This window comes from Chelmon rostratus, chromosome 1 (genome assembly GCF_017976325.1).
Source record: "Chelmon rostratus isolate fCheRos1 chromosome 1, fCheRos1.pri, whole genome shotgun sequence".
In the NCBI taxonomy this organism is placed as follows: domain Eukaryota; kingdom Metazoa; phylum Chordata; class Actinopteri; order Chaetodontiformes; family Chaetodontidae; genus Chelmon; species Chelmon rostratus.
This window is the reverse complement of record NC_055658.1, coordinates 31,279,015-31,303,660: the sequence shown is the minus strand read 5'-3', so window position 1 is coordinate 31,303,660 and position 24,646 is coordinate 31,279,015. Positions and strand designations below refer to the sequence as shown.

Below are 24,646 nucleotides of genomic sequence, written 5' to 3'. Positions count from 1 at the left end.
AGTGTACTGTTCTGAAATATTTGGGACTTATCTTAAAAAGAGTTGCAAGTAGAAACATTTCGTATTGACTCTTGAAATTGATGTTAATGTGATATTTTCCCAACAGAATACCAAATGTGTGATTTATTTGGTGCCCAACACGTCGACCTTAAATTAAAACTATGATACTTTTAGTTACATACAGAACTCGATAAATATCATCGGTAAAATAGTAATGTTGGATTAATATGATGCTGCTTTTTAAAGATGTTGATCAACACTGATAGTCTGGCAGTTTTTTGATGCATGCAAATTAAAGAAACCTGCACACAGTGTTCTTTTTCTGTATTTATCTTCTCCAAATTAGCCTCTTTTTTTCTTATTTATGTAAAATGTAAACTTCCTAAATTGTCTCGTATCCGAGGTTGAAGCCCTGTGGCGTCGTCTGCGTTGCTGCATGTTCATCTTGCAGCCCCTTCTGTCATCACACAGATACAAACATCAGACAGAAACACAAGCAGCTCCAAATGTAGCTGAAGCTGAAATAAAGTGTCGAAAACAAGAACAAATCCTGTTAGTTGAAACTACCTGAATATCTTTGCTGAAAGGCCAACATGTCATGTTTTAGAAAAGATTACTTCACTGTCTTCACTGTTGTCTTATAACATCTGCAGAACACCTGTCTGTTTCATTCTGCTGGCTCCCTCCTCGTCTTCCTCTCGTTCCCGCCTCCAGCTCCGTCACTGACGCAGTCTCCTGCTCAGTCGTAGTGCTCAGTAGCTGACCTGACACTCCGCCATCAGACTGTCATCTAAAACACATTTAAACCAGACAAAACATCCGTCTCCTTTGATCTGCGCAGGTTCCTCCTCAACCCGTCGGCGTGCCTGGACGAGCACATGCTCCAGTTCAAGTTCCTGGGCATCCTGATGGGCGTGGCCATCCGCACCAAGAAGCCCCTGGACCTGCACCTGGCTCCCCTGGTGTGGAAACAGCTGTGCTGCATCCCCCTGCTGTTGGAGGATCTGGAGGAAGTGGACCTCCTTTATGTGCAGACGCTCAAAAGCATTCTTCACATTGAAGACAGCGGCATCACCGAGGATAATTTCCATGAGGTGGGAAACGGATTTTTAGATTTGATGTAAAGGTGCTTCGGGTTGATATGACAGTAAAATCAGTCGTTGGGATGAACCCAGCGGCTGAACCAGGAGCAGCTAACTTTCCTCTTCAGTTCACTATATTTGCGCCATTATTTCTGTAAAGTGACTCAAACTGCATCAATCGCAGCTACGTATTTGTTGCTGATGTTGGATTAGGATGTCCCCATTCTTAGCTTCACCTCTAAAGCTGTGATTGGTCCATCAGTTTCCAAACTGGAAAAAAAAACTGGAAACAGCCGTCAATGAGCAGAGCAGCAGGCATTATTCTGGAACCAAAATCATATCAAAATCCAACATTACCATAAAGTAGTTCATAAAAAGCACAGCTGATAAATCCGTTATATCAGTCAGCATTTATCTTAATGCAGATATATCAGATATATGTTGCTTGATGAGTAACAAAAATATCATTACAGAAATGCTGAAGAAACTTTTGAGATCTAGAAACAGAATCTTCATTACGTCCTTTGTCCACCAGAGAGCACCGACTAGTTTATTTTACTGTTTAATGTTCCGCTCTCTTCAAATCTGTGTCACAAGTTTTTAACAAGCATTTTAAGTTTAAGGGATCTTCATTAAATGTCTTTGTTTATGTAATAAGATAAAAAATGTTCAGCATGTCCACAATCACTGAATGCACCCAGAAATATTGATGAGTAGTCGCCTCAGTGTGAGTTTTACCGTCCCACGTGTCACCATCACAGAGGTTCATGAAGGAGAGAGAAGGGAAGTGTGACACAGGTGTGACGGGAAAAGGTACCTGAAGTGCCGTAATGTCTCTAATCTGAATGTAACAACTGAAAATATATTAGAAACATGGTACAAAGGAAATATCACAGCTGAGGCTGGATTTATCTTCATCAGGTTTTATCTCATATAAGGATTGAATCAGCTGTACATCCTGGAGGCTCAGCAGTAAATAACCAGTTCCACACAGCCACCGCCCTTCCTCATCCTCGCTCGCTGCAGATCAGACCTTCATTACTCTGTAGTTAAGCTTAATGTCAGGCTCCAGCAGCACAATACTAAAGGCTCACTGGGTGACTGATCATTGTTTTGACAGCCTGACGGCCTGTTTACTTCTCCTCAGCCATGTCAGCGCTTGATTCACCAGAATCACACGCGGGCGGCAGCTCACGGCCTCAAGAGCCTGGTTTTATCACCATAGTGAGACTCAGCTGTCACAAACCAAAGCAAACTTCAAATGATGTCACATACCGCGACCGCACCACGCCCAGCGAGCGCTAACAGCAGCCCGCAGTCAACACGTGTGATTTATAGGAGGTTTATCCTATTTACAGCCAGCAGAGTTGAACATTAACCAACCAAACGTTGCCCTGAATCTGCGTTCACATTCCAGACTGCGCAGAACAGCGACAGTAATGTGGCTGTAACCAGTTTTCAGCATTGTGAAAGCCCCCGCTGAGGCCGCTCTGCCTCCCCTCCCTGCTCGGGAACACGCTGTTCCCGTCCCAGCGCTGATAAAGCATCGGCACGTCTGCGGCTCCAGCCATTACTGATACAGACCACACATCCCTCCCACCACACCCAAAACCCGCAGATCCCGTAGGCTGGCCGCGTCCCGGAGCCCCTCTTCTGTCCAAACAACCTCACACAACCCCTGCGCCGCAAAGCCCCGGCCTGCAGGAATGCCAGGCCTGCTGTTGATGCAGCACATCCTGCCCGGCGGAGCCTTGGCCCCGCTCCCGGCCTCGTAGAGGAGGGGGGGGCTACAGCGCTGCCGCGGCTGGCTCCCTCAGCCAGGCCAAGGGAGGAGAGGAAGGGGCCGCATCTGCTGCTTTGGCGTGGAAGGAGGGAGAGAGGGAGAGACAGAACCTCCTTGTCCGCCTTTTCTGTTGGCTTCGGTTTGAGCTCCGCCAGACGAGCTGTCAGATGTCCGACCGCGATATTAGAAACTCTTTCATTGCCGAGCCGCCGCAGAAAAGAACAGATAATTTCATAACCGATCAGCGGCATCGTTATTCATTCGGAGGAAAGCTTTTACAGGCGGAGCGCTGCAAAACACGGCAGGCCGCTAATCAGATGGCGCCGCCCTCCAGGATGAGGGTTGTGCTCTGAACACTTTGAGCTGTTCCATCTAACTCCTGCGGTACGAGCAGGCTGATCTGTCCGCTGATATCCGATCAATACAGATTAATCAGTGTCAGTAACAACACATTTAATGACAGGAGTGCCAGACGTCAGTTGAAATTAGTCACAAATCAGATCTTTTAATATTTGAAATGTTTCTTCTTCTTTGTGTCCTTTGTGAGAGAACTGCTGCTCTTCTTTGGACGTCATCACCGCCAGCTATTGATCAGTTAAATAGCGTCGAATTGATGCTGATTCTTTGTAACAGACCTGGGACCCGTTCATAAAAACCTTGTTCCGTAGAGATACTCTTGGCCTAAAGCTTCAGAGGAGATGTCCACTGACAGCAGTACGGCCACATTGACTGGACACCTGATTATTCTTTGTGTTTGTTTCGCAGATGATTCCTCTGGATTCCTTTGTCGGGCAGAGCGCGGATGGAAAGATGGTGCCCATCATCCCTGGAGGAAACAGCATCCCTCTCACTTTCTCCAACAGGAAGGAGTACGTGGAAAGAGCTATCGAGTACCGGCTGCATGAGATCGATCGACAGGTGCAGTAAAGCTTCTTCCCATGTGACAGCTGTAGCTTTCTGTCTGTAGCTTTAACTCCTGTGTGAGGGTTTATTCAGGATCAGTTCAGATCCAGAAGTGATGCGAGGGTCTCATGTTCATGGTCTCAGATCAGGTGATCCTGGAAGACTGAAGGTTTCAAAGTGAAAAAGAAAAGTTGATGCTGATTTGGACGGAGGTAGATAGAATCTATTATATCTATTCTAGATCGATTTATTGACCCAACAATCTCACCACGAGGTCCATTGAGTTCTGGAGCTTTCTGTCATCAGTAGGATGAAAATGTAGATGTTCAGATTTCTGTTTCTCTTCGTGCTTTCCAGCATTTTTCCCTCCGTCCGTGTCGAGCTTTGACGATGTTTGTTCAAAGATTCAGTGAAAATCTGCCGAGGAAGATGTTTGATGTGACTGAAAGTTCCAGAACAGTCGATTTGTAGTTTCCAGTGAAATCAGCCAGTCTGTTGTCTCGGTTACGCAGACCTGCATCAGAGCGGCCGCTGCTTAAAGCTGTTAAAGATGACATTTTAAAACCTGTTGACGACGAGGACCAGAGCAGAAAATGATTCAGGATCAATCAATCAATCATTAATTCAGGTTATAGTCCCATCGTCTTAATTGCGAGATAGTAGATTGAACATCTTTGAATTTTGAAGGCAGATTTGAAGAGGTCACCTTTTCTAACTTCTAACTAATCTATCCCATCATAGATCCTCATCCATCATAGATCATGTTGTTCTTCTGCGTCCGAATCAGTGTGAACAGACTAACCAGATGCTGAACTAGAGAACGTTCTCAGACCTCCAGCATGGAGGCGTCAGTGTTCAGCTACCGATGAACGAGTCCTGATCTCAACATCAAACAAAGACACTCAGTTTGAGACTCAGCGGGCCGATGAAAATAAGCCGAGGTGACGCCCGTATAGACGAGCTCAGTGATTCTGTCTGTAGTAGCTGTCGGGTCCAGAGATCAGTCTGAGAGGATGGAGCTGGAGAATAATCTGATTCTGTAGGACAGCTGAACTATGAATTATGGACCTTTGGACTGGCAGGAAGGGCTGGATCTCTTCCACTGGTCAGGAACGTTAGCTGTGCACGTTCATGAACTCTGCAGATCACTGAGTTATAGGTTGGGTCCGGATGTGGACTGAGGTCTGGACTGTGAGAAGACCTGATCTAGACCATAATCAACAGACTAAACTGTCATTAAAATAACAGCTGCATTCAGGAGAACGTTTGTGGAAACTTTCAATATAACTCGATATATTCAGCCTCATCAGGGTGGATCAGAGATCTCAAAACCTGCACAAAGAAAACCAGAACCATCTGCAGGGCAGGATAGTCCGTCACTTTATTTATAGTGTGGAGTCGAGAACTCGTGGCTTCGACCCTGAATGCGAACGTAAAGCCCGTCCTGTCTCTCCGGCCCCCAGGTGGCGGCGGTGCGTGAAGGCATGTCGTGGATCGTGCCGGTGCCGCTGCTCTCCCTGCTGACGGCCAAGCAGCTGGAGCAGATGGTGTGCGGCATGCCCGAGATCTGCTGCGACGTGCTGAAGAAGGTGGTGCGCTACAGGGAGGTGGACGAGCAGCACTCCCTGGTGCAGTGGTTCTGGCAGACTCTGGAGGAGTTCTCCAACGAGGAGCGGGTCCTCTTCATGCGCTTCGTCTCCGGGCGCTCGAGGCTGCCCGCCAACACGGCCGACATCTCGCAGAGGTTTCAGATCATGAAGGTCGACAGGGTGAGTCGGTCTGTCACTGATAAACTGAGCTGGTTCCAGGAGTGTTTGTTTCAGCGGATCTTAACGCGAGTTTCTGTGCGTTTCCTCCGCAGCCGTACGACAGCCTCCCCACCTCTCAGACGTGCTTCTTCCAGCTCCGTCTGCCTCCGTACTCCAGCCAGGCCGTCATGGCGGAGCGGCTGCGCTACGCCATCAACAACTGCCGCTCCATCGACATGGACAACTACATGCTCTCCCGTAACGTCGACAACGCCGAGGGCTCCGACACGGACTACTGATGCAGGCGGTTTCACACATGCACACATGATTAAAGAAATTATCAAGTCCCAGAAAGTTCTGGACATGAACTGTCACACACACACACACACACACACACACACACACACACACACACGGATGCTTCGTCATCACTGCACCAGTTGTAGGGAACTCCTGAGCAGAAAGGCCACTTTTTAAACTCATTTTATGTACTTTCAAACAGCACAGGTTTTCATTTCTCCTTGTGGTTTATTAGCAGTTTTTAACGACACAGAAATCCACACGAGAAGTGCATTTAGTGTTAATTTTTTTTTTTTCCATTACTCCACATCCCATTTTCAGGGTTTCTGCATGGAGCTATGTTCATTTGTTTGGAAATGTGTATAGAATATTCAAGCAAGTGGTGGAGAAGAAAGAATATTGTACATTGTGTAAAATGCTTCATTAGGAAAATGTTTTGCATAATATCCATATTTATTGTTTTCATTGCCGATGCCGAGTTTCCCAAAGCGTACAAAAAAAACCAACAATAAATGCTGCATAACTGATCTGTTGTTCGTCTGCTGAGGTTTGCTGTTTGAAGCTGAAAAAAGACACGAACATTTCAGTTCAGAAAGCAGACATCACATTTATTTCAGAAGTAAAAAATATCACAAAGGCCATCTTTGAGGGGAGTAAATAAAATGTGAAAAAAAAACTATGTACACAAAGGAAAACCTCTACATGTGAGTTCAAACTGTCTTAAAACAATACTCACACACAGAGCTAACGGTCGCTGTTTCCCTTTTCCCAGTCCACGCAGCCTGTCAGTGAACGCAGCTTCAGCCCTCAGTCTGTCTGCACATGAGGCGTTCAGGTACTGCACTGAATGTCGGTCAAACAAACACAGAATGAAAGAAAATGGACTTTAAGAGTAGAAACACGCTTCACGTGTAAAACAGAACCGACCATGAGACTGAAAAACGCACCGACTGATAGAAACACGCCTCGACGTGTAATTCTGTCCAATTAATTCACCTCCCACATCTGAACTGTGCTGCAGATCTGACCTTTAATAAGTCCTTTAATTGGAAGACTTGAGTGACAAGGTAACAGCTAACAGGCGGTTTGTTTGTCCGTCCTGTAATGTCACAGTTAAAAAGTGAGCTGTGGTGTCAAATCCAAAATGCCTGCACTCGTTACTTCTTCCACGGTTTGTTGTGACTGTCCGTCAGACCGCAGCTCGCTGCTTTTGAGCATTTTAGCGAGAAGACTGATGTTAACAGGAAACACGCAGCGAGTCAGAAAGACAATACAACACAGCCTGCTGCACGGACGCACACTGAATTCTGACTTTTTCCATTTCCCACATTTCAACTGTACTTTGAGTTTTGAGTAAAAAGTCTCTCTCTGGCAGTTGTAATTATTCCTCCCGTCATTTCAGCCTGTGAAGTGATCTCTTAGTAACTGTCAGCGCTGAAGCTAACACAAGTTAGACCAACTGAAACTGGTCACTGCCCTCGCCGAGCTGTGGTGGAGGGACGCTTTCTGACAGTCGTGCTGGTCTGTTGCTGGAACAATAATCAGCCTGCACACGCCTGCCAGGACTTCAGCTGAAGTTTGGGATGAATCCCACGCAGATCGAGGACCGCGCGGCGACCGCTAACGCTCTCAAACTGCACATGAGTATTGTTGTAAGACGCACTCTGAGCTCGTTTAGCTTTAAATTGTGGCAGGAGATGTTTCTAAACCTCCTCTCGGGTCTCTGCTTCAAAGCGACGTTAAAACGTAAATGTTCACAGGTTCAGTCGCCACTGGTGACCAGATATCTGCTGTTATTGGAAGTCCTCAACATTCACCAGCCTGAAGGTCTTCACACGCGAGAACATCATCACATCACATCACATCGTTCTATCTTTACTGGTGCTTCAGTGGATGATTTCCAGGCGATTCAATGAAAAACTGGGCCGCGTCATGAAATCTTTAAATACTCTTGATGGTTTTGTGACCCTGGTTTTGCTCTGTCGATGCGGTGTCGTGGTGTCGGCATGAGGTAGAGGAATCATTAAAAACCTAAAGAGAAGCAGATCAAACGAAGTAACAGTCAAAGTGTTCAGGTATGAAAATCTGGAGTCTGTAATGTGCATTCATTCATGTTCAGATCCAGAAATACGGTCCGCGCCTTCAGACGAGCTCGTGGCTCCTGTGCGTTCCCTCGTCCTTCGTCTCTGACGACAGTTTAAGCTTCGAACGGTTTTTAAATGTTTCCTCGCCGGCTTTTTAAACCAGGGTTGCATCTTCTCCTGAAATCTGAACTGCACATCGACTGTAGATTTAAAAAAGATGGAGAAGACTTTGAAACATGCTTTTTTTAAGGCCTTTAGTATCTTGAGGAAGCCACGTGGGGCCTGAGTGACCCAGATCTGACCTCAGATCAGCACATGAAGGTCCTCGGCTAAGACGGCCAGCCGCCGTCTCTCACAGTCCTGGGAGCGATGATGCTCTCCTTCGCCCGCAGGAGTCTTTCCAGACACGGCGAGCTGATCTTGAAGGGCAGCGGCCCCCGGCACAGACGAGGGTCGGTGTGGAGGCGGCGCGCCGGCCCCGTGTGGAGGTCGGTGCTGGAGGAGACGGCGTTGTCCTGGGTCACTTCCTGGCTGCGGCGTGCGGGCGGAGGGGAGGCGAAGGCGGCGCGCCGGCCGAGCGTGGATTCAGGAATTTTCAGGGAGCAGATGGGCGACGTGTGAAGCCATTTGAGGTGGGTGGAGGAGTATGAGGCCGCGGGAGCCGGCGCCACGTCTGAGGAGCAGAGAGGGGGGGCGCTGCTCCGATGCTGCTGCGAAGGAAACGAGAAGCATCAACATCAACTCCAGCATCAACACAGCAGAAATTCACCAATCAGCTGCACGTAAACACTGACACAACCTGCGTGATGTCAACACTAAACGAACACACAGCAAACATTAGACAGGATGTGACATCACCAATCACATCGATTCAAACGGCCTGTAACTGTTTGTCAGTCAGGACTGATGGCTGCCAGGCAGACTGATAATCCAACGCTGAACGCTGCTGGTTTACGGCGTTTTCACGGCACGTTCATGTGGTGTCGGAATAATCGGAAAAATGAGATCCCGACTGGGAAAATTCACGTGAACTCGAACAACAACTCGCAAAGTCTGTTTGTTTTCTGTCTGTGTACCCACTGTAGTACACACTGCAGTACTCACTGTAGTACACACTGTAGTACTCACTGTAGTACGCACTGCAGTACACACTGTAGTACACACTGCAGTACTCACTGCAGTACTCACTGTAGTACACACTGCAGTACACACTGTAGTACACACTGCAGTACTCACTGTAGTACACACTGTAGTACTCACTGCAGTACACATTGCAGTACTCACTGCAGTACACACTGCAGTACACACTGCAGTACTCACTGTACTACATACTGTAGTACTCACTGCAGTACACACTGCAGTACTCACTGTACTACACACTGTAGTACTCACTGCAGTACACACTGCAGTACTCACTGTACTACACACTGCAGTACTCACTGTAGTACATACTGCATTACCCACTGCACTATACTCTTGTACCAGAGGGCATACTATAGTATGTACTATTCTGTATACTGTAGTCTGTACTGCAGTGTGCACTACAGTGTGTACTACAGTGTGCAATGTAGTACTACAGTCTGTACTACAGTGTGTACTGTAGTACTGCAGTGTGTGCTGTAGTACTGTATTCTGTACTGCAGTCTGTACTGTAGTACTGCAGTCTGTACTGCAGTCTGTACTGCAGTGTGTACTGTAGTACTACAGTGTGTGCTGTAGTCTGTACTGCAGTCTGTACTACAGTCTGTACTGCAGTGTGTACTGCAGTGTGTACTGTAGTACTACAGTGTGTACTGCAGTGTGTACTGTAGTACTACAGTGTGTACTGTAGTCTGTACTGCAGTGTGTACTGCAGTGTGTACTGCAGTACTACAGTGTGTACTGCAGTCTGTACTGTAGTACTGCAGTTTGAGGCTGGGCCCCACAGGAAGTGACATCATCCTTCGTTGACCTTCGATCTAAACAAACGTCTGAATTGATTCGGGATTTGATCTCAGATCAGTTTTGTCATTTCTGGTGACGATCTGAGACCAAAAGGCCATTTTTATCTGAAACAGTGACGCTGAGAGCAGCAGAAATGTGACGGGAGTGATGAGTCTGTTCTCGACTCCTCCTCCACCCTCAGTTAACTTTGCTCTGGTGGATTTATTCGTCGGCAGTCGGCACATTCTTGTGCGTGAGGCGGCGGCGGCGGTTTTCCCCTCGTCATTTGACCTCGACTCTTCTTATGAAACGAGCCGCTGGAAATCATCGCCGGAGAAAAAGCATTAATACCTCCGCCGTCGTCTCCCAGGATTATGTTACATAACCTGACTCTTCACTTCTCCAGTCACAAACAGCAGATTCTTATCTTTTATTTATTTCTGTTTCCATTATTGATTCATTTACTGATTTCTTCAATAGTCAACAAATGTCAGCGTAGGAAAAATCCACAGTGAAGAAGCAGGACCAGGTCCAGGTGTGTCCGTGTGTACCTGTTAACATGTTTACCTTTGGCTTCTTGGCCGGCGAGCCGCCGTCCGTCTGGCTCAGACCAGGTTTGATATGAGGGAACCAGCTCTGAAGCATTTCTTCTATTTTCAGCACGATGCCGAGGAAGCGTCCACTGGAAGAGAGAGAGAGAGTAACAGTGGTGGAAGGAGTACTCGGATACTTTATCACTTTCCTGCCAAAGGTGTCGCATTACCCCACTGACGTACAGGTGCAGCTGAAATCTCAGGTAGTTTAAGACGAAACAAAAATAAATCTTCATTTGTGACTTAACTGAAGCTGCCAGATAAATCGTATGTCCTCTGAAATGTAGTGGAGCAGAACACATCTGTACTTGAGTAAATGTACTCGGTTACTCGGCCGACAGGACGGGGTGAAGTCATTTGTTTCTTTGTGGAGGAGTTTCAGCTGCAGATTACAGTCAGAGACGCCCTGCAGCCCGGACAGCTTAGGGATGTCTCGCCAATGGCCATTACATAAGCCTCATAAAGCCGCTGCCAACACATCGGGCGCTGTGGCTTCATCTGATTGGTGGACAACATGAAACGGCACAAAGGCTGAATAAATAAAAAGACCTGGGGGGGAGGAGGGGAGGGGAGGGCATCACACATTCCTCACCGTCTGTGTGATGCTATCTGAGCACAAGGCCACATACGAGCATCACATGACGCGGACGCAGGACAACAAGTAGAGCATGTTCAGGTCCACATGAGAAATGTGACCGCGACACACACACACACACACACACACACGTGGCAGCAGTGGGGGGAGGCCCTCGTTCCATTCACAGGCTATAAATAGAGCAGTAAGCCCTGGAGCGGCTCGACGAGGCCCCGCCCACCGCTCACAGCCATGAGGTGGAGTTACAAAACACACACATGCACACACACATGCATGCACGCACACACACATCCTCTCTGACGTCACACTACACACTAATAAATGTCGGCTTTATTCAGGGCTGCAGCTGATGATCTTTTTCATCAGCGACTCATCTGCCAATCATTTTCTCTATCTATGAATCATTTAGCAGAAAGTAACTAAGTACATTTACTCAAGTACTGTACTTCAGCACCAATTTGAGGTACCTGTTGTTTGAGTATTTCTTCTACTCAGAGACAAAAACTACGCTTTTTCCTCCTCTGCATGTGTCTGACAGCTTTAGTTACTTTTCAGATTGCACTTTTTCACACCCTTCCTGTCCAGTGAAAAGCTCGTATCTCCAGATGTGTTGACATTGAATGTTTGTGATTAACTGAAGGATTAAGTTTTCCTTCATGTCTTAAGAAAATTCTTGTCCTTCTTCAGCTAAATAAACTGCTTAAAAAGCCTCTTGGATCAGCTGGAAATGCATCGTCACAAAGCTGAAAACAGGCTGTTTTTCTGAGATACGAGGTTCTCACAGGACAGCCAGGCGACAAATATGTGATGACCTTATAGAATTTGATGCATCGCTGTAGATTAAACCAGCCAACAGTGTTGCCAACCCTTTTTGAAAGTAGCTAGTACTAGCTGCCAGATGATGTCATACGCTTATTTTGATGACATCATTGTACATTAGTTTGCATCGATCTTATTGGCTGTTTCCTTTGCACCAAGGCCTTTACCTTAAACATTCAACTTTGCTAATGATAGTGTTGTAACCGCTCCATGTGGAAATTAGAAGTCTTTGCTAAAAGTTTGTTAAAGGTGATAATAAGAAGCGTTTTTGTTTCCATGACGACCGTGTTGTTTGCTTTTACCTGGCAGGGGCAGAACAACTGACGTCTTGTTGCTTTAACTTGTTAACATTTACGTCTCCTCTCACATTAACTGTTTAGAAACTGAAAATTCCTCCTGAATGAACGCCGCAGACATTTTTTGACTTTATTGCTGTAAACAATCTCAGCTGACTTTGATTTTTATTGCGTCGGACTGCCAGCATCGCTGGATTTGCTGCCGTGTTCTGCGGCCTGCGTCGAGGTTCTCCAGCAATTTATTCTGCCAAATGGGAAACGCTGGAGCCTAAAAAAACATTCAACTTGTTCTGGTGGTGGATGACTGGAATATTTTCCCCGCACTGAGGGCGTATGTGTGTTGAATCTGACATTATTGGGACAGATGTGACGCCACCTACGCTGCGGCGCTGCATGTGTGGTCCAGCTCAGACGACTGTGTTTAAACATGGACGTTCATTTCACGGCCCGCATGTCTGTTTTACTGTACGCGTCACTTCTCAGCCAGCGAAGGACACGGTTTGCTCTGGTGTATGGAGGATTAAAGGTCTCAGTGTGCTTCAGACACCATCTGAAGCTGCATCTAACAGTTTTTCTGACGTTTTGAAAACATCCAACGTTCACGCCCACTTCACGCAGTGACTGAACAGGTGTGCACAGGTGAGTTTGAACTCGTCTGTGGCTTCTTCTGTCTCCACGTTTGAGAAGAACAACTTGCACCTTTAGAGGTGGTCCGACGACCTGCAGTTCATTTGAAGCATACTGAGGCCTTGACGAGCAACCTAACCTCAGCGGAAAGATGCTTTTAATGACTCCCGGGTGTGTCGGTACACTGTGACATCACTGCTGAGTGTGGTTACCAGGGAAACAGAGCACATCCAACCACTGCTCTTTAAAGTCTGAGAAATACAAAAGGTGTCGGGTTTTTTGTAAAGTCGACGGACCAAATGTCAATCAAACATCTGTCCTCTCCACATGTGCTACTGCGGCTTTCGTTCTGTTGCTTTGAGTCTATTTTTCCACCTCTGACGACGACCTGCCAGAACTTTCTGTAACTTCCTGTTCCATAAGTCCCAGTCCCAGGCATCCAAAACCACCGAACGAGGTTTCAAATAGATCCGGACTGAGACCACTGTGGTCCGGGGAGGTTTCACACTTTAATTTTGGTTTAGATAAAACTGAGAAGTCTGAACGTCGAGACCAAACGAGGAGAGGATGAAAGAGAGAGTTAGAGAGAAGATTGACATCACTCTGTCCTTCAATGTAAGGCCGCCAGTTAGCTTAGCTTAGCACAAAGTCTGGAAACAGGAGGGAACAGCTAGCCTGCAGGTAAAAATCCAGCTAATAGCATCTCTGATGCTCACTAATTAGATCATCGTAGCTTGTTCGTTTCACTGATACAAAACTGAAGTGTAAAAATTACATTTTTCCCATTTTACAGGTGACATGAGATTTTCCAGAAAGTTTCTGCTCAGAGGTCGTTTTTACGCTTTAATTTTGTACAAATGAAGCAACCGAGATATAACTTCTTAATTAGTGAGCTTTCGAGATGCTGTTAGACAGATTTTATCACCAGCTGTTTCCAGTGGTTGTGCTAAGCTAACCAGCTGTCGGCACTCTCATATCTGTTTAATATGAAGCTTTTTTTTTAATGTAACTTTCTATTTCCCCAAATGTCAAACTAATCTTTAAAGTTTTAATTCTTTAGTTGAGCAGCTTAATTTTTACTCCTCAGCTGAAACACTTCAGACTGCAGCAGTGATCAATCACATCACGTCCAACATGAGCTGATTTTTTGACCCTGCAGGGGTCAAATGACTTTCTCTGTTAGTTTCATGGTTATTTCTCTTCATAGATCAGCTGTTTCTTTTCTTTCACCACAAGAGAACTTTTCTGTTTTTGTATCCTGATAAAGTGAATGTCTTTGGGTCGCTGGTCAAACAGAACGAGCTATTTGAAGACGTTAAGCAACCTGAACCACATTTCAGACACGTTTAAATATCCAGCTGTCAAACATCTGAGACAACTTCTCAAACCCAACCAGAGTCAATCAATCAATCAATCAATCAGTTTGGCATCGCCTGCGTGCCGCGGTGAGGACACGAACCTCCAGTATTTCTCTTTAATTCAATAAACTTCTTCATGGCTGCTCAGGAAGTCTGAATGTTTTCCTGACGTTTGGTCCACGTGTCGTCAATTAACTGCCAGCAATAAAGTTTATTTTGAACTGCAAACACTCACAAAATGCTTCTGTTTATGAACGCAGCTTCACTCCGGTTTCCTTTTCCCCTCCAGTTGTGTGTTTATGTAAAAGTGTGGGATAGTTGTTATTGGTAAGTATTGAAATCAGCCTCATAAAAACACTCTAGAACATACGTGTGATGTTTTATATAAATTTAATAGACAAATGAAAGAGCTTCGTGTAACTGCTGCAGCCCGACCTTTGACCGTCAGAGCAGTGTGCCTGCACAGTCCTGATAGAGTCAGGTGAGCCGTAAATCACAGAAAAGTGGATGAAATGACCTTCAGATGTTTTCCTGCGATTGTCAAACAAACTTCACGCAGCCCGCCGTACGTCTGTAGCAGACAGACTCCGCCCGTCTGGCATCAAAGACACAAACGAGCTCTTAAAAAGCGCCGACGGAGGCCAGCTGGAACCGGCTGCATGGCAACATTTTTGTATTGAGCCTGTTTGAAGTCGTTCGTCATGTGTGTGACGTTACTGGAGGTCGTGCAAAGTGCAGGAAGAATATACGACGCAGGCAGGAGTCAAGACGCTTCAGCAGCTCCAGTTACAGTAAAGCTGACGTTATTTATGGTGGGATAAAAACAAAACTGTACATTTACAGCTCATTAAACCCGTTTTAGCCTCCAGTCTTTGAGATTAACGTTTTGTTTTTCATTATCCAAGATGGATAAACATCAATATTATAATTATTAATCATTTTAAACTGGATTTTATTTTGTCACAAATATCACAGACACAAAAAAACAAATCGTTTGTCTGACAAACTGTAGATATCCATCTAATCAATCTAATACAAACATATTGGAAAAGTTCTGGAATGGTTCTAGTTCATCTAATTATTAAGATTTAAAGAAACACTGATGGAGTTTGATTTCTTTAAAAAAAATTTTAATAGTTTGTTTAAAGGTTTTAATTTTGAAATTCTTACTGAAACTAAATATTTGAAATGACTCTCAGATGATTTACAAACAGCTGCTGTTCCTCTCAGACGCTGCAGAGGGCGCTGTGGACAAATTAGCAGGACGAAAGCGGCAGGACGTAGCTTTGGCTGCATGTCGCCACGGAACTACACGCGGGTTGTCGTTTCATTCTAGCGGCAGTTTTCACTGTCATCTTTGTTTGGGTCACGACGCTCTTCGCTAACGCGCTTTGACTTCTTGCCTCTTCACAGAATATTCTGTTTGTACGCCCCCTGGTGTTTCGGAGTTTAAAGCCTCTGCGCTCATTCGCAGGTCTGTGAAGGCACCGCGGTGGCTGACAACAGTTTATGTTCTTTAATAAACTTCACATCGCCAGGAAGGCTGCGTCAATCCTGACGTGGGCGAGTTTTGCTGCATCTCTTTAACATCAGCTGATATGAGACAAATATCAGACAGAACAAATGCTGCTGTATGATAAAATGAAGTCACTTCTTCGTACGTCGTGAGTGTTTGTCTTCATATTTAAAGTGTTTGCTTGACTGAGAGCTTTCACAGATACAGTTTGATGGGCTCAGTGGAGAGACGACTCCTGCAGCTCATTATTTTTAACCAGCTCCACCCTCTCAGGCCTGCTGTGTAGATCCAGCACCGCCGGATCTTCTCATCCTTCTTATCTGGAGGACGTGTTTCCATCCAGCCTCTAATGAGTCTGACTTATCTGACATGTGGCCACTGTTTCCCCCGATCGGGGCACAGGAGGGGCAAACACAAAAAAAGAGTATTTACCTCATGTTTGGATTCTGAAGGACCCCCATTATTCTCTGGATGCGGTCCATTGCGACGCTCTCCTGAAAACTGCTGAGACCTGCAGGAGAACAGAAAGAGAAATGTGCTGTGAGCATGAAGCGAGGAGGCACGTGGCCTCACCGCTCTCAATCCGACCACGTTTCCAATCACGACCTCCGCCGTCACGTCTGTTTTTTGATGCTAAACTGCAACCGACTGCAGCTCTTAAAGCAGGACATCATTACTTGTGTCTGTATCCACCTTGTTACTGTCTTTTAATCCTTCTGCAAACCTCCAGCACGGAGTCGCATCACACCACAACACTGACTGTGCACACAAAGCAGGTCTGGTGTCAAACAGAGGAACAAGCACAGGCCTCACCTTCACACACACCTGGCAGACGTGTGATCAGTGAACAAACCAGCAATCTGAGTGTGTGAAGCAGTGATGTGGCTTCACTCACAGCCTCCAGAACGTTTTCACTCAATTTAACTCAAGGTCGGTTGTCATCATGTGACTTCAGAGGTATTTGAGCTGCCAGAATCGGCCAAAAATAAAGTTTGAAAATCAGAGGTTCAAACCATTCAAATATCTATGTTTGAACATTATCTCCATTAGAGTGAAAACCAAAACAACAAGAGACAAACTACTTATATATTATTTCATCATAAACATCTTTTAAAAGATCTACATTACAAAATAGACAAAATAATGTGATAAACTGTGTTGTGGGATTATTTACTCGTATCTGTTTGACCGACATTTCATTTTCAGTCAAACTGATTTTATGTGCAGAACGTCCAGTTGGTGCTGGTCCACGAGACCTTCAGCGTCCCGGAAAATGGGAGGAATTCTCGTCAATTGTTATCTGATCATGGACCCTGTTCTTCTTTTTTTTTTTTTTTTTGGAGAAAACACGTTTTTTCAGTATTGAATGTGAGCTGCAAGACAAGCTGTGATTTAATCCCTCGGGTGTTTGCACGCTGTCGATGTACGTCCATTAAAAGCGTTTGTTTTTGCCGCTGACAGACTTGTTGGTTGTTATATTAAGTGTCTGATGACACTATGGAAAGGATCTGCAGTTATATCGCTCTCACCAGACTCCATTCACAAAAACAGTCATTATATCATCGCTAAACACACGTCTTTTTAATGTCATAAAAACAAATAAAACTCAACAAAACCTTCTTGCTTCATCTATCACTGTTCCAACAATCATCGCTAACTCTGGATTGGTCGAAATAAACCCTTAATTCAGCAAATCAGGAGAGGAGAGACAACAGACACAATCAAATATTAATTTTCACCATCGAATGTCTCGATTCTTTAACAATTCAAATCTAAATCTGAATTTAGGACATTTAGCGATGCTAGCAGCGTAGCTTTCCAAACTAAAATATGTCAACAGCTAATGGATGAGCTGTTCACGCTCCCCAGAGGATGAATCCCCTGACTGTCCTGTAGCGCCACCATGAGGTTCATCACAGGTTGTGTTTCTGTGTGAAATGTCTCCACATTAAATTTAGTTTGCACATTAATGGATGAATCTGGTGAGCCTCCAGCCTCGACTGAGCTGATAAACAGGTGAATGAACTGTGAACTTCAGGTGGACATTTCATTGTGAAAATGCTGATCTGTTTCAGGATACGTGTTGTGTTTTGGGAGCTTCGTCTCACTTGTGCAGCCAGACTCTATTTACAACCTCACAGCTCTGATTCTTGGCACGGCAGCGATGGCGTGCAGGAAGCAGCAAACCGCCGTTTCGTCGGCCCGTATCTCACCTAACCCGTGCAGGACGGAGCGTCTTTCATCCCGTCTTTCATCTCTGAAGCGGTCTCAGTTTGAAAGGACGTTAAATGACTCGTGAGGCCTTTCATCCCGTCTAGCTGCTGTAATTTTCAGCGTGCCTCCCTCAGCCTTTCATCATGGACGTTCTGTTTTAATTATTTCCAAATGAACTCGTATTAATTGAGAAAAGAATATTCTTTGAATCACTTAGTGAATCAAAGGAATAAACCAGTTTCATCATGACTCCCAGTGTTTTCTAATGACTGCTGAATTTTGATTAGTCTGGTTGGTTGGCCTCCGGGCTCAACTTGAATATTCCTCAAAAACTAAATGTTTTCCAGGAGAGAAGGTGAACTTTGAGACAAATATCTGATCGTTTCACATTTACATCGATTTTTTTATTCCACTGTTGCTGAATTATGAGACCTAAAGTGAACACCTACCTCTACCTGGAGTTACAGGTGAACATCACCTAACACTCTGCCTGTAATCATCATGGTCAGTCCAAGCTTGACTAAATGCTAATGTTAGCATGCTAACATTTAGAGTACACATTTACAGTATGTTATTGAAGGAAATCAATATTCAGCACGGGAAATGGACTTTTTGTTAAGCTAAATGAGGAGACCAATGCATGTTAAGTATGGAGCTGGAGTCAGGATGTGGTTAGCCTAGTTTAGCATCAAAACTGGAAGCTGGGGGAAACAGCTAGCCTTGCTCTGTCCAAAATCCACCTCTCAGCACCTCCAAAGCTCACCATCAACACGTGCATGAACAGAAATATAAAAACAACAAGTTGTGGTTTTTTGGAGTCACATGCCGACGTGACGTTCTGATTGGTCCAATAAACTGTGATTCATCAATAACTGCAGAACACAACTCTCCATAAAACATGTCATACATTTCAGCTTGATTAAACAAACGAGATAACAAAGCCAGGCTAGCCGTTTCCACCTGCTTCCAGTCTTCATGCTATGCTACGCTAACTTTTTGACTCACAGACATGAAACTGATCGACTGTCTCATCTCTTGGTCAAACTGTTCCTTTAATCTGCAGCTGAGTGATGGTTGCTGGTTGTCCAGTAGATCACACGCCTGCTGTCACTGGATCCATCCACTGTGGCACATGAACGTCTGGATCACATTTCATGCTAATCCAACCAATAGGTGATGACTGGCGGATTCACATGTTGTTTGATGGCCTCATTCAGCAGGACATCCAGTGAAACAATCACCCACCGTGTCATCATGCTTTTATCTTTAGCAGCGTGATCTGTGCATGAACGAGCCCGCCTGCAGAGGAAGGCCGTCAAAGCCGGGATTAAACACTTACGTTCAGAGTACCTGCCTGATCTCAGGCCCCGCAGGATGGCCGACAGGGGCTGGATGTAGCACTGCAGCTCCGTGCACTGTGTGGAACAGAGAAGTGAGTTAGCATTCGTGCTTTCACTGCTACACCATGTAAAGTGCTTTCTGATCGCCTCTTCAGTCTCCCATCCACAGCAGAGCAAGACAGCTTTCCTAAACCTGAATACATGACTGCACGAGTTACATAACCACCCAGACCTCGGTTCATTTCATGAGCTGTGTGTGTGTGTGTGTGTGTGTGTGTGTGTGTGTGTGTGTGTGTGTGTAGTGCTGCACATGATTTACAGCTTATCAGTTTCTCATTTTGTCGAGCTCTTATTGATTCCTGACTAAGTGACTGATGGTCCGTTTATAACTGCTCCCATTTGCTGCCATTAGTCGCGTGTTAACACTGAAGTCAGTAAGAGGCTGCCGTGACGGAAGCTAATGGAGGAACTGATCGCAATCGTCGACTGAGCGCCGTCGCCTTCGTCCCCGAGCGTCGCTCTGCGCTCGGACGGACACCCGAGCCCCGGCAGAGACAGACTGCCATGAAAACTGGCACCATCAGATCCCCTTACGCTGTTTGATGTCACAGGCTGGGGTTCGATGCCTCCCTGCAGCTACTTTGTCTTCCAGAGAGACTCAACCCTGATTCCAAGAAAGCTGTGACACCGTGTGAAACATCAATCACACAGAATGAGATCACCTGCTGATCCTTTCTGACGTCTACTCGACTGAAAACAGCACAAAGTCAAGATATTCATTCATTGATTTCTGTAAACATCTGCTGATTCTGAATCTGATGCAGCAACACGTTTCAAACACGTCGGGACAGGAGCAACTTAAGACTGGGAAAGATGTGGAACGCTCCAAAAACACCTGTTCGGATCATTCCACAGGTAAACAGGCTGATTGGTAACAGGTGAGAGTATCATGATTGAAAGGCTCAGTGGTTCACAGCGAGGATGGAGCGAGGGTCAACACTTTGTCAACACGTGATTGGATAAAGAGATTAATACCTGGACTCAGGAACACAGTTTGATTGGAAATGAGCGTCCAGACTTTTGTTGGCCAAAAGTATGTGGACACCCGTGCTCACATGTTTTTGTGGCCTTTTGTTCCAGGATGGTTTAGGCAATAATGTGCTCAGCTGACTTAGTGGCAAGACCTTTTGTGGGTTTAGTTTGTTTATCATTAGACTAAAAAAGCAAAGGATCGTAATCCTGGTGAACTCGCCGCTCGTGCGTTGGGAGAAGAAACACACCTGTGCGAATGTATCGTCCTTCAGCAGCTGGAAAACTTTAACATCATCACTTATCTGTTTCCTGTTTCTTTCATCTGAACACAAAGTTAGATCTTCAGTTTGAGTGTAAATACTAACAGCTGTGCTCCAACCAGCTGCTTTTCACACTGAACTCTCTGAAACTATGCTACAACTAAACCACGTCGACCATAATCCAAACGTTTCATATGGTGCAGCATTTAGGTGCTATGGGAAAAAATGGCACTAAAGTGAACCGTGCCCCTGGTCTCCATCTTTCTAACCATTCTGGAAACTCCTCCACTACATTACTTCACTGGCACATAAAGTAGAACAACCTGCAGCTCCCTACAGAAATGTTCTCCCAGTTTGATGTGGGAGAGCCTGACTGGTCTGCACGGAGCCCTGAACTCAGCCCCATCCAACACCTCTGGGATGAGCCGGATCACCAACCGAGAGCCGGACCGGATCAGCCATCAGTGTCGGACCTCACTGATGCTCTGATGATCCTGCAGCTGGTTTAACATCTGGTGGAAAGTAACTAAATACATGTATTCAAGTACTGTACTTAGCTAGAATTTCAGTGACTCTGTTATAGTTTGGGTCGTCTTTGTTTAAGATGAAGATTTCCATCACTGTAGAAAGTCAAAATTCGACCGGCTGTAACATTAAAATGCTGCTCGAATGCTAATGTAATATGTCAATAATACTAATAAACTAATAATGTAAATAAATAACAACATGAAGGTTATTATAGTCTGCAAAGTCCAAAAGTTTATTTCTGTTGACTTGAGTTTTGTTGCTATTTTTACTTTATAGGATAAATTTGTTGAACATTGGCCACTGTGACAAATGTAAAGGGACGTCATTAAAAGCCAACTAACGAACTCAGTTGATGGACAGAACGTCTCACTTCCTCTTTAGTCTCACTCCTGCTCACCGCTGAAGCCACAGACGGACGCTCGTGGACTGTCCACATACTTTTGGCCATGTGATGTAGGTGAACATTGATGCCAGGTGGCAGATATAGAAGACTTCACTCTTTGATCCTGAGAGACCAGATTTAGATCAGTGAAACCTTTTCCCGCACTTCTTTAACCTCCACAGCAGAAATGAAGGAATGAGGTTTTACCAGCTACAGATCACGTCTCCCTGCGTCGCCATGTGCTCGCCGCACAAACAGAACGACTCTGCAACACAAACTTCTCACCTTCTGCGAGAACAGTTCGTTTTCAGTGTCTGCCGGAGGGTTTTCACAGAGCGCGCCCGGACCGGCGCCGTACGCTCTCTTCCTGGTTGAATGATGCCTGGACTCCCCAGAGAGCGTCTGCGGCGTGTAAACAGAGGTAAATCCCTGAACTGGACTGACCGCCGGGGTCTGCGGGGCGGATGGAGAGTCAGCATCAACCTCACGGTGGTCGCTCCTCCTCTTCCTCCTCTGGGTCGCTCCGCAGTGGAAGCAGCTCGTAGGAGATTCCCTTACTGATGAGGTTGACGATGAAGGCGATGACGGCGGTTCCGGCGGCTCCTCCGCCTGCTGAGGACTTAACGTCTTCAGGCCGTCGTAGTCGTCCTCGTCGCTGGCGAGCCAGTCGATGGAGCAATCCGAGTCTGAGGTCGACATGGCGGAGTTAGACCGTCAGCCAGCAGAGAGCATCACGGAGCTGCGGCACAAACACAACAGACCTTCAGAAATACAGCGACCTTCTCATGCTTCATTCAAACCTGCACAACTTTATTTAAAACTCTACTTCAGATCCAAAACTTACAAAGACACTAAATGTGTTGGTTGGATTTTTGAGATTTTTGTGAAATGATGCATAAGACGGGTGTGATCATGTGACTCAGTGTAAACATTCAACATAGAACATCAGTCACACTGTCAGTGTGGAGGAAGACGCTTCAACGGCCTTAAAGCTGCGCCAGAGGAAATAAAAAAAGATTGTTTCAGACGTTCAGGAAGAAATTCAGGAAGGAAATTAAGCATTTAATGAGTTGCACAACATGCATGAAGACGCTGCTGGAACATTCAGACTCATTCACGAAAAACTGTTTCACACGTCAGTCTAAATATAATGGATTTCAGTCCGGGGACAAATTAGGGAAGTGACAGACTGATGGCGAGAGGATCACGTGTTTCACAGCACGTCTTCTCTTCACGTCACACTTTAAACACACACGTCGTCAGACAGCGACGAGCAGGTCAGCATGAGCGGCGGTTCACGCTCTGCATGCATCACACCTCAGTCGGCTCATACTCTGAAAACAGAGCTGAGATGTTCATCAAAATGTCCTTTAATCAACAGAGAGAGAGTCTGCAGGAGTAATGATTTAGACTTTGAAGTCATTTCAAGCAAAATGCCACATTTTCACCGGTTTGATCCTGTCAAATGTCTTAAATTTCTCTTTTTTAAATGTGATTGTAAATTAAACATCTTCAGCTTCTTTCACTGGTTTCTAAACTGGTAAATTATAATCAACAGGTGATGAGAATTAATGACTTTCAGACCGACAGGAAACATAAATAAACTTCTTCAGCAGAGTTATAATCCAGGAAAAAGCATTTAGACCGGACTTAATTCTCATAATCACTGTCAATTAACCTGAACATTATCTGCTTCTTTGTTTTCTTGTTTCATGAAATATCAGAAAATAGTGAAAAATGTCAAATCAAAATTCTCCCAAAGCCAAAGCCGAGCAAGCCGACAGTCTGTAATGTGAAGATAATCAGTTCACAGCCACAGAAATATTCACGTCTGAGCAGCTTGTACTGGTGAACTGGAACATTTAGCAAACAATTTATATATCAAACAGTTAAATGAACAAATAAAATGTGAAGAAATCAGAAAAACAGATCTTTATGGACTCTTTGATGGTTTGAAAATACTGTGAAGCAAAAGGTGTTGAACTGGAGGAAATTTCACCTCAGCACTTATTAAATCCTGCAGCTCTGCTCTGCGCGGCTGGTTTCATTTGCTAGAATTCCCAGTATAACCAGTACACGAGGCTGGATCCAGCACTCAGACCCACAGCGCCCTGACACGACTGAATATACAGGACGGCAGATTAAATAACCCTCCTCTGCTCCTTCCAAATGGGCAGGTCGTCCAACATTATGTAAGAAAAACCATCCAAACACATGGACCTGTTTCAGTTCACATGCACACACGCTGCTGCTGAGTGACCCAGTGTGAAGGCGGCTTCATGCGCGTCCTCGACTCCAAAAGCCCCACATGAGCATTTCTGCCCAGGAGACACACACCTGTCCGCGGACATGCACCACAGTCCCTTTCAAATAGGCCACAATAAACCAATGATTCCAACCAGCAGAAGACGTTTTCCACAGCCACAGAAATTAACCTGACCCGTTCGTCCACCGCGCTGCACAGCCGCGTTTCAAGCCGCAAACATCACCTCCAAAATCGGGCTTTTGATTTTGCGCAGCAGCCTCTCACCTCCACCGCGTCTCTCATAATAATGAGAGGAAGAAATCCTCTGAATTCAGGTGCGCTGTGAGGGAGCAGGAGGCGGCTGTGTGAGCAGCAGACCGTCACTTACCAGAAGTGAACCGTGCGTTTCCCGTCCGGCGCGGTGAGTTGAGGACGTGCGGCAGCGGTGTGTGTGTGTGTATGTGCGTGTGTGTGCGGAGGCACCGACGGACCGATGATGGAGTGAAACCATGAACGCAGCAAACGCAGGAGGGCAGGAAGGCGGGCGTCCCATCCAGCCCGTGCAGCCTCTCCCCGGGCAACGTGTCCGAGAGGGGCGGGGCAGAGCGCTCCTCTCCGGCGGCCTGCAGCTCCTCAGCGCCCCTGGCCGACAAACACGCGCTCACAGCCGCGCAGGAAACGCGCACACACAAATGGAAATGACCGTGGAAACACAAACACAACCGGAGGGGACAAAAAGTACACACGTGATCACGCTGTGACGAAACACTGTAGCGCGTCACCACCTGTGCTCCTTCAATTAAGCGCTCCCATTGGACCGGAGTCACACTGCAGCACGTGACGTGAGACAAGGCCAATTAATGCTGCATTCAAGGACTTCCTGGAAGTGTCCGTTTAGTAATTATCACGTGATTAGAAGTGGATTCTAATGATCACACAGTCAACAATAAAAAATCATGTTAATATTAATAAAATAACATTACACTTCAGTTTAAGAAGAGGCAGAACAGCAACAGTG

The 24,646-nt window shown here is 45.7% G+C and overlaps 2 protein-coding genes across 13 annotated transcripts in view; one reads left to right on the top strand and one right to left on the bottom strand.

The window, feature by feature from the left end:
* The window catches only part of herc1 (HECT and RLD domain containing E3 ubiquitin protein ligase family member 1), a 66,393-nt gene extending 60,050 nt beyond the window's left edge, over positions 1 to 6,343 (top strand). For all 7 annotated transcript variants that reach the window (XM_041934566.1, XM_041934593.1, XM_041934574.1 and 4 more), the window contains exons 76-79: positions 842 to 1,094; positions 3,631 to 3,783; positions 5,232 to 5,537; positions 5,630 to 6,343. In XM_041934566.1, the coding sequence (XP_041790500.1) occupies positions 842 to 1,094; positions 3,631 to 3,783; positions 5,232 to 5,537; positions 5,630 to 5,815 (898 nt within the window). In that variant the 3' untranslated portion in view covers positions 5,816 to 6,343. The remainder of the gene's footprint in view (positions 1 to 841; positions 1,095 to 3,630; positions 3,784 to 5,231; positions 5,538 to 5,629) is intronic.
* On the bottom strand, positions 6,072 to 24,201 carry LOC121604946 (circadian-associated transcriptional repressor-like). 6 transcript variants are annotated; one of them, XM_041934606.1, is made up of 6 exons: positions 24,017 to 24,201; positions 21,669 to 22,122; positions 19,181 to 19,256; positions 16,060 to 16,138; positions 10,391 to 10,505; positions 6,072 to 8,610 (listed from the first exon to the last, which is right to left on the bottom strand). In XM_041934606.1, the coding sequence occupies exons 2-6, from the start codon at positions 22,080 to 22,082 to the stop codon at positions 8,230 to 8,232; spliced, it is 1,065 nt and encodes a 354-aa protein (XP_041790540.1). In that variant the 5' UTR covers positions 22,083 to 22,122; positions 24,017 to 24,201; the 3' UTR covers positions 6,072 to 8,229. The 6 variants fall into 6 exon arrangements, with proteins under 6 accessions (XP_041790540.1, XP_041790586.1, XP_041790549.1 ...); XM_041934652.1 differs by having other exon boundaries at positions 6,072 to 8,607; XM_041934615.1 differs by having other exon boundaries at positions 23,914 to 24,022.
* Between the last annotated feature and the right edge of the window lie 445 nt (positions 24,202 to 24,646).

Excerpts from the sequence above, each read along its gene's own strand:
- LOC121604946 (XM_041934606.1), bottom strand. The coding sequence starts at position 22,082 with ATGTCGACCTCAGACTCGGATTGCTCCATCGACTGGCTCGCCAGCGAC. Across the intron at positions 19,257-21,668 it reads ACGAACTGTTCTCGCAGAAG|TGCACGGAGCTGCAGTGCTA; the intron begins GTGAGAAGTTTG and ends TGTTCCACACAG. Across the intron at positions 10,506-16,059 it reads CTTCAGAATCCAAACATGAG|TGGACGCTTCCTCGGCATCG; the intron begins GTAAATACTCTT and ends TCTCTCTTCCAG.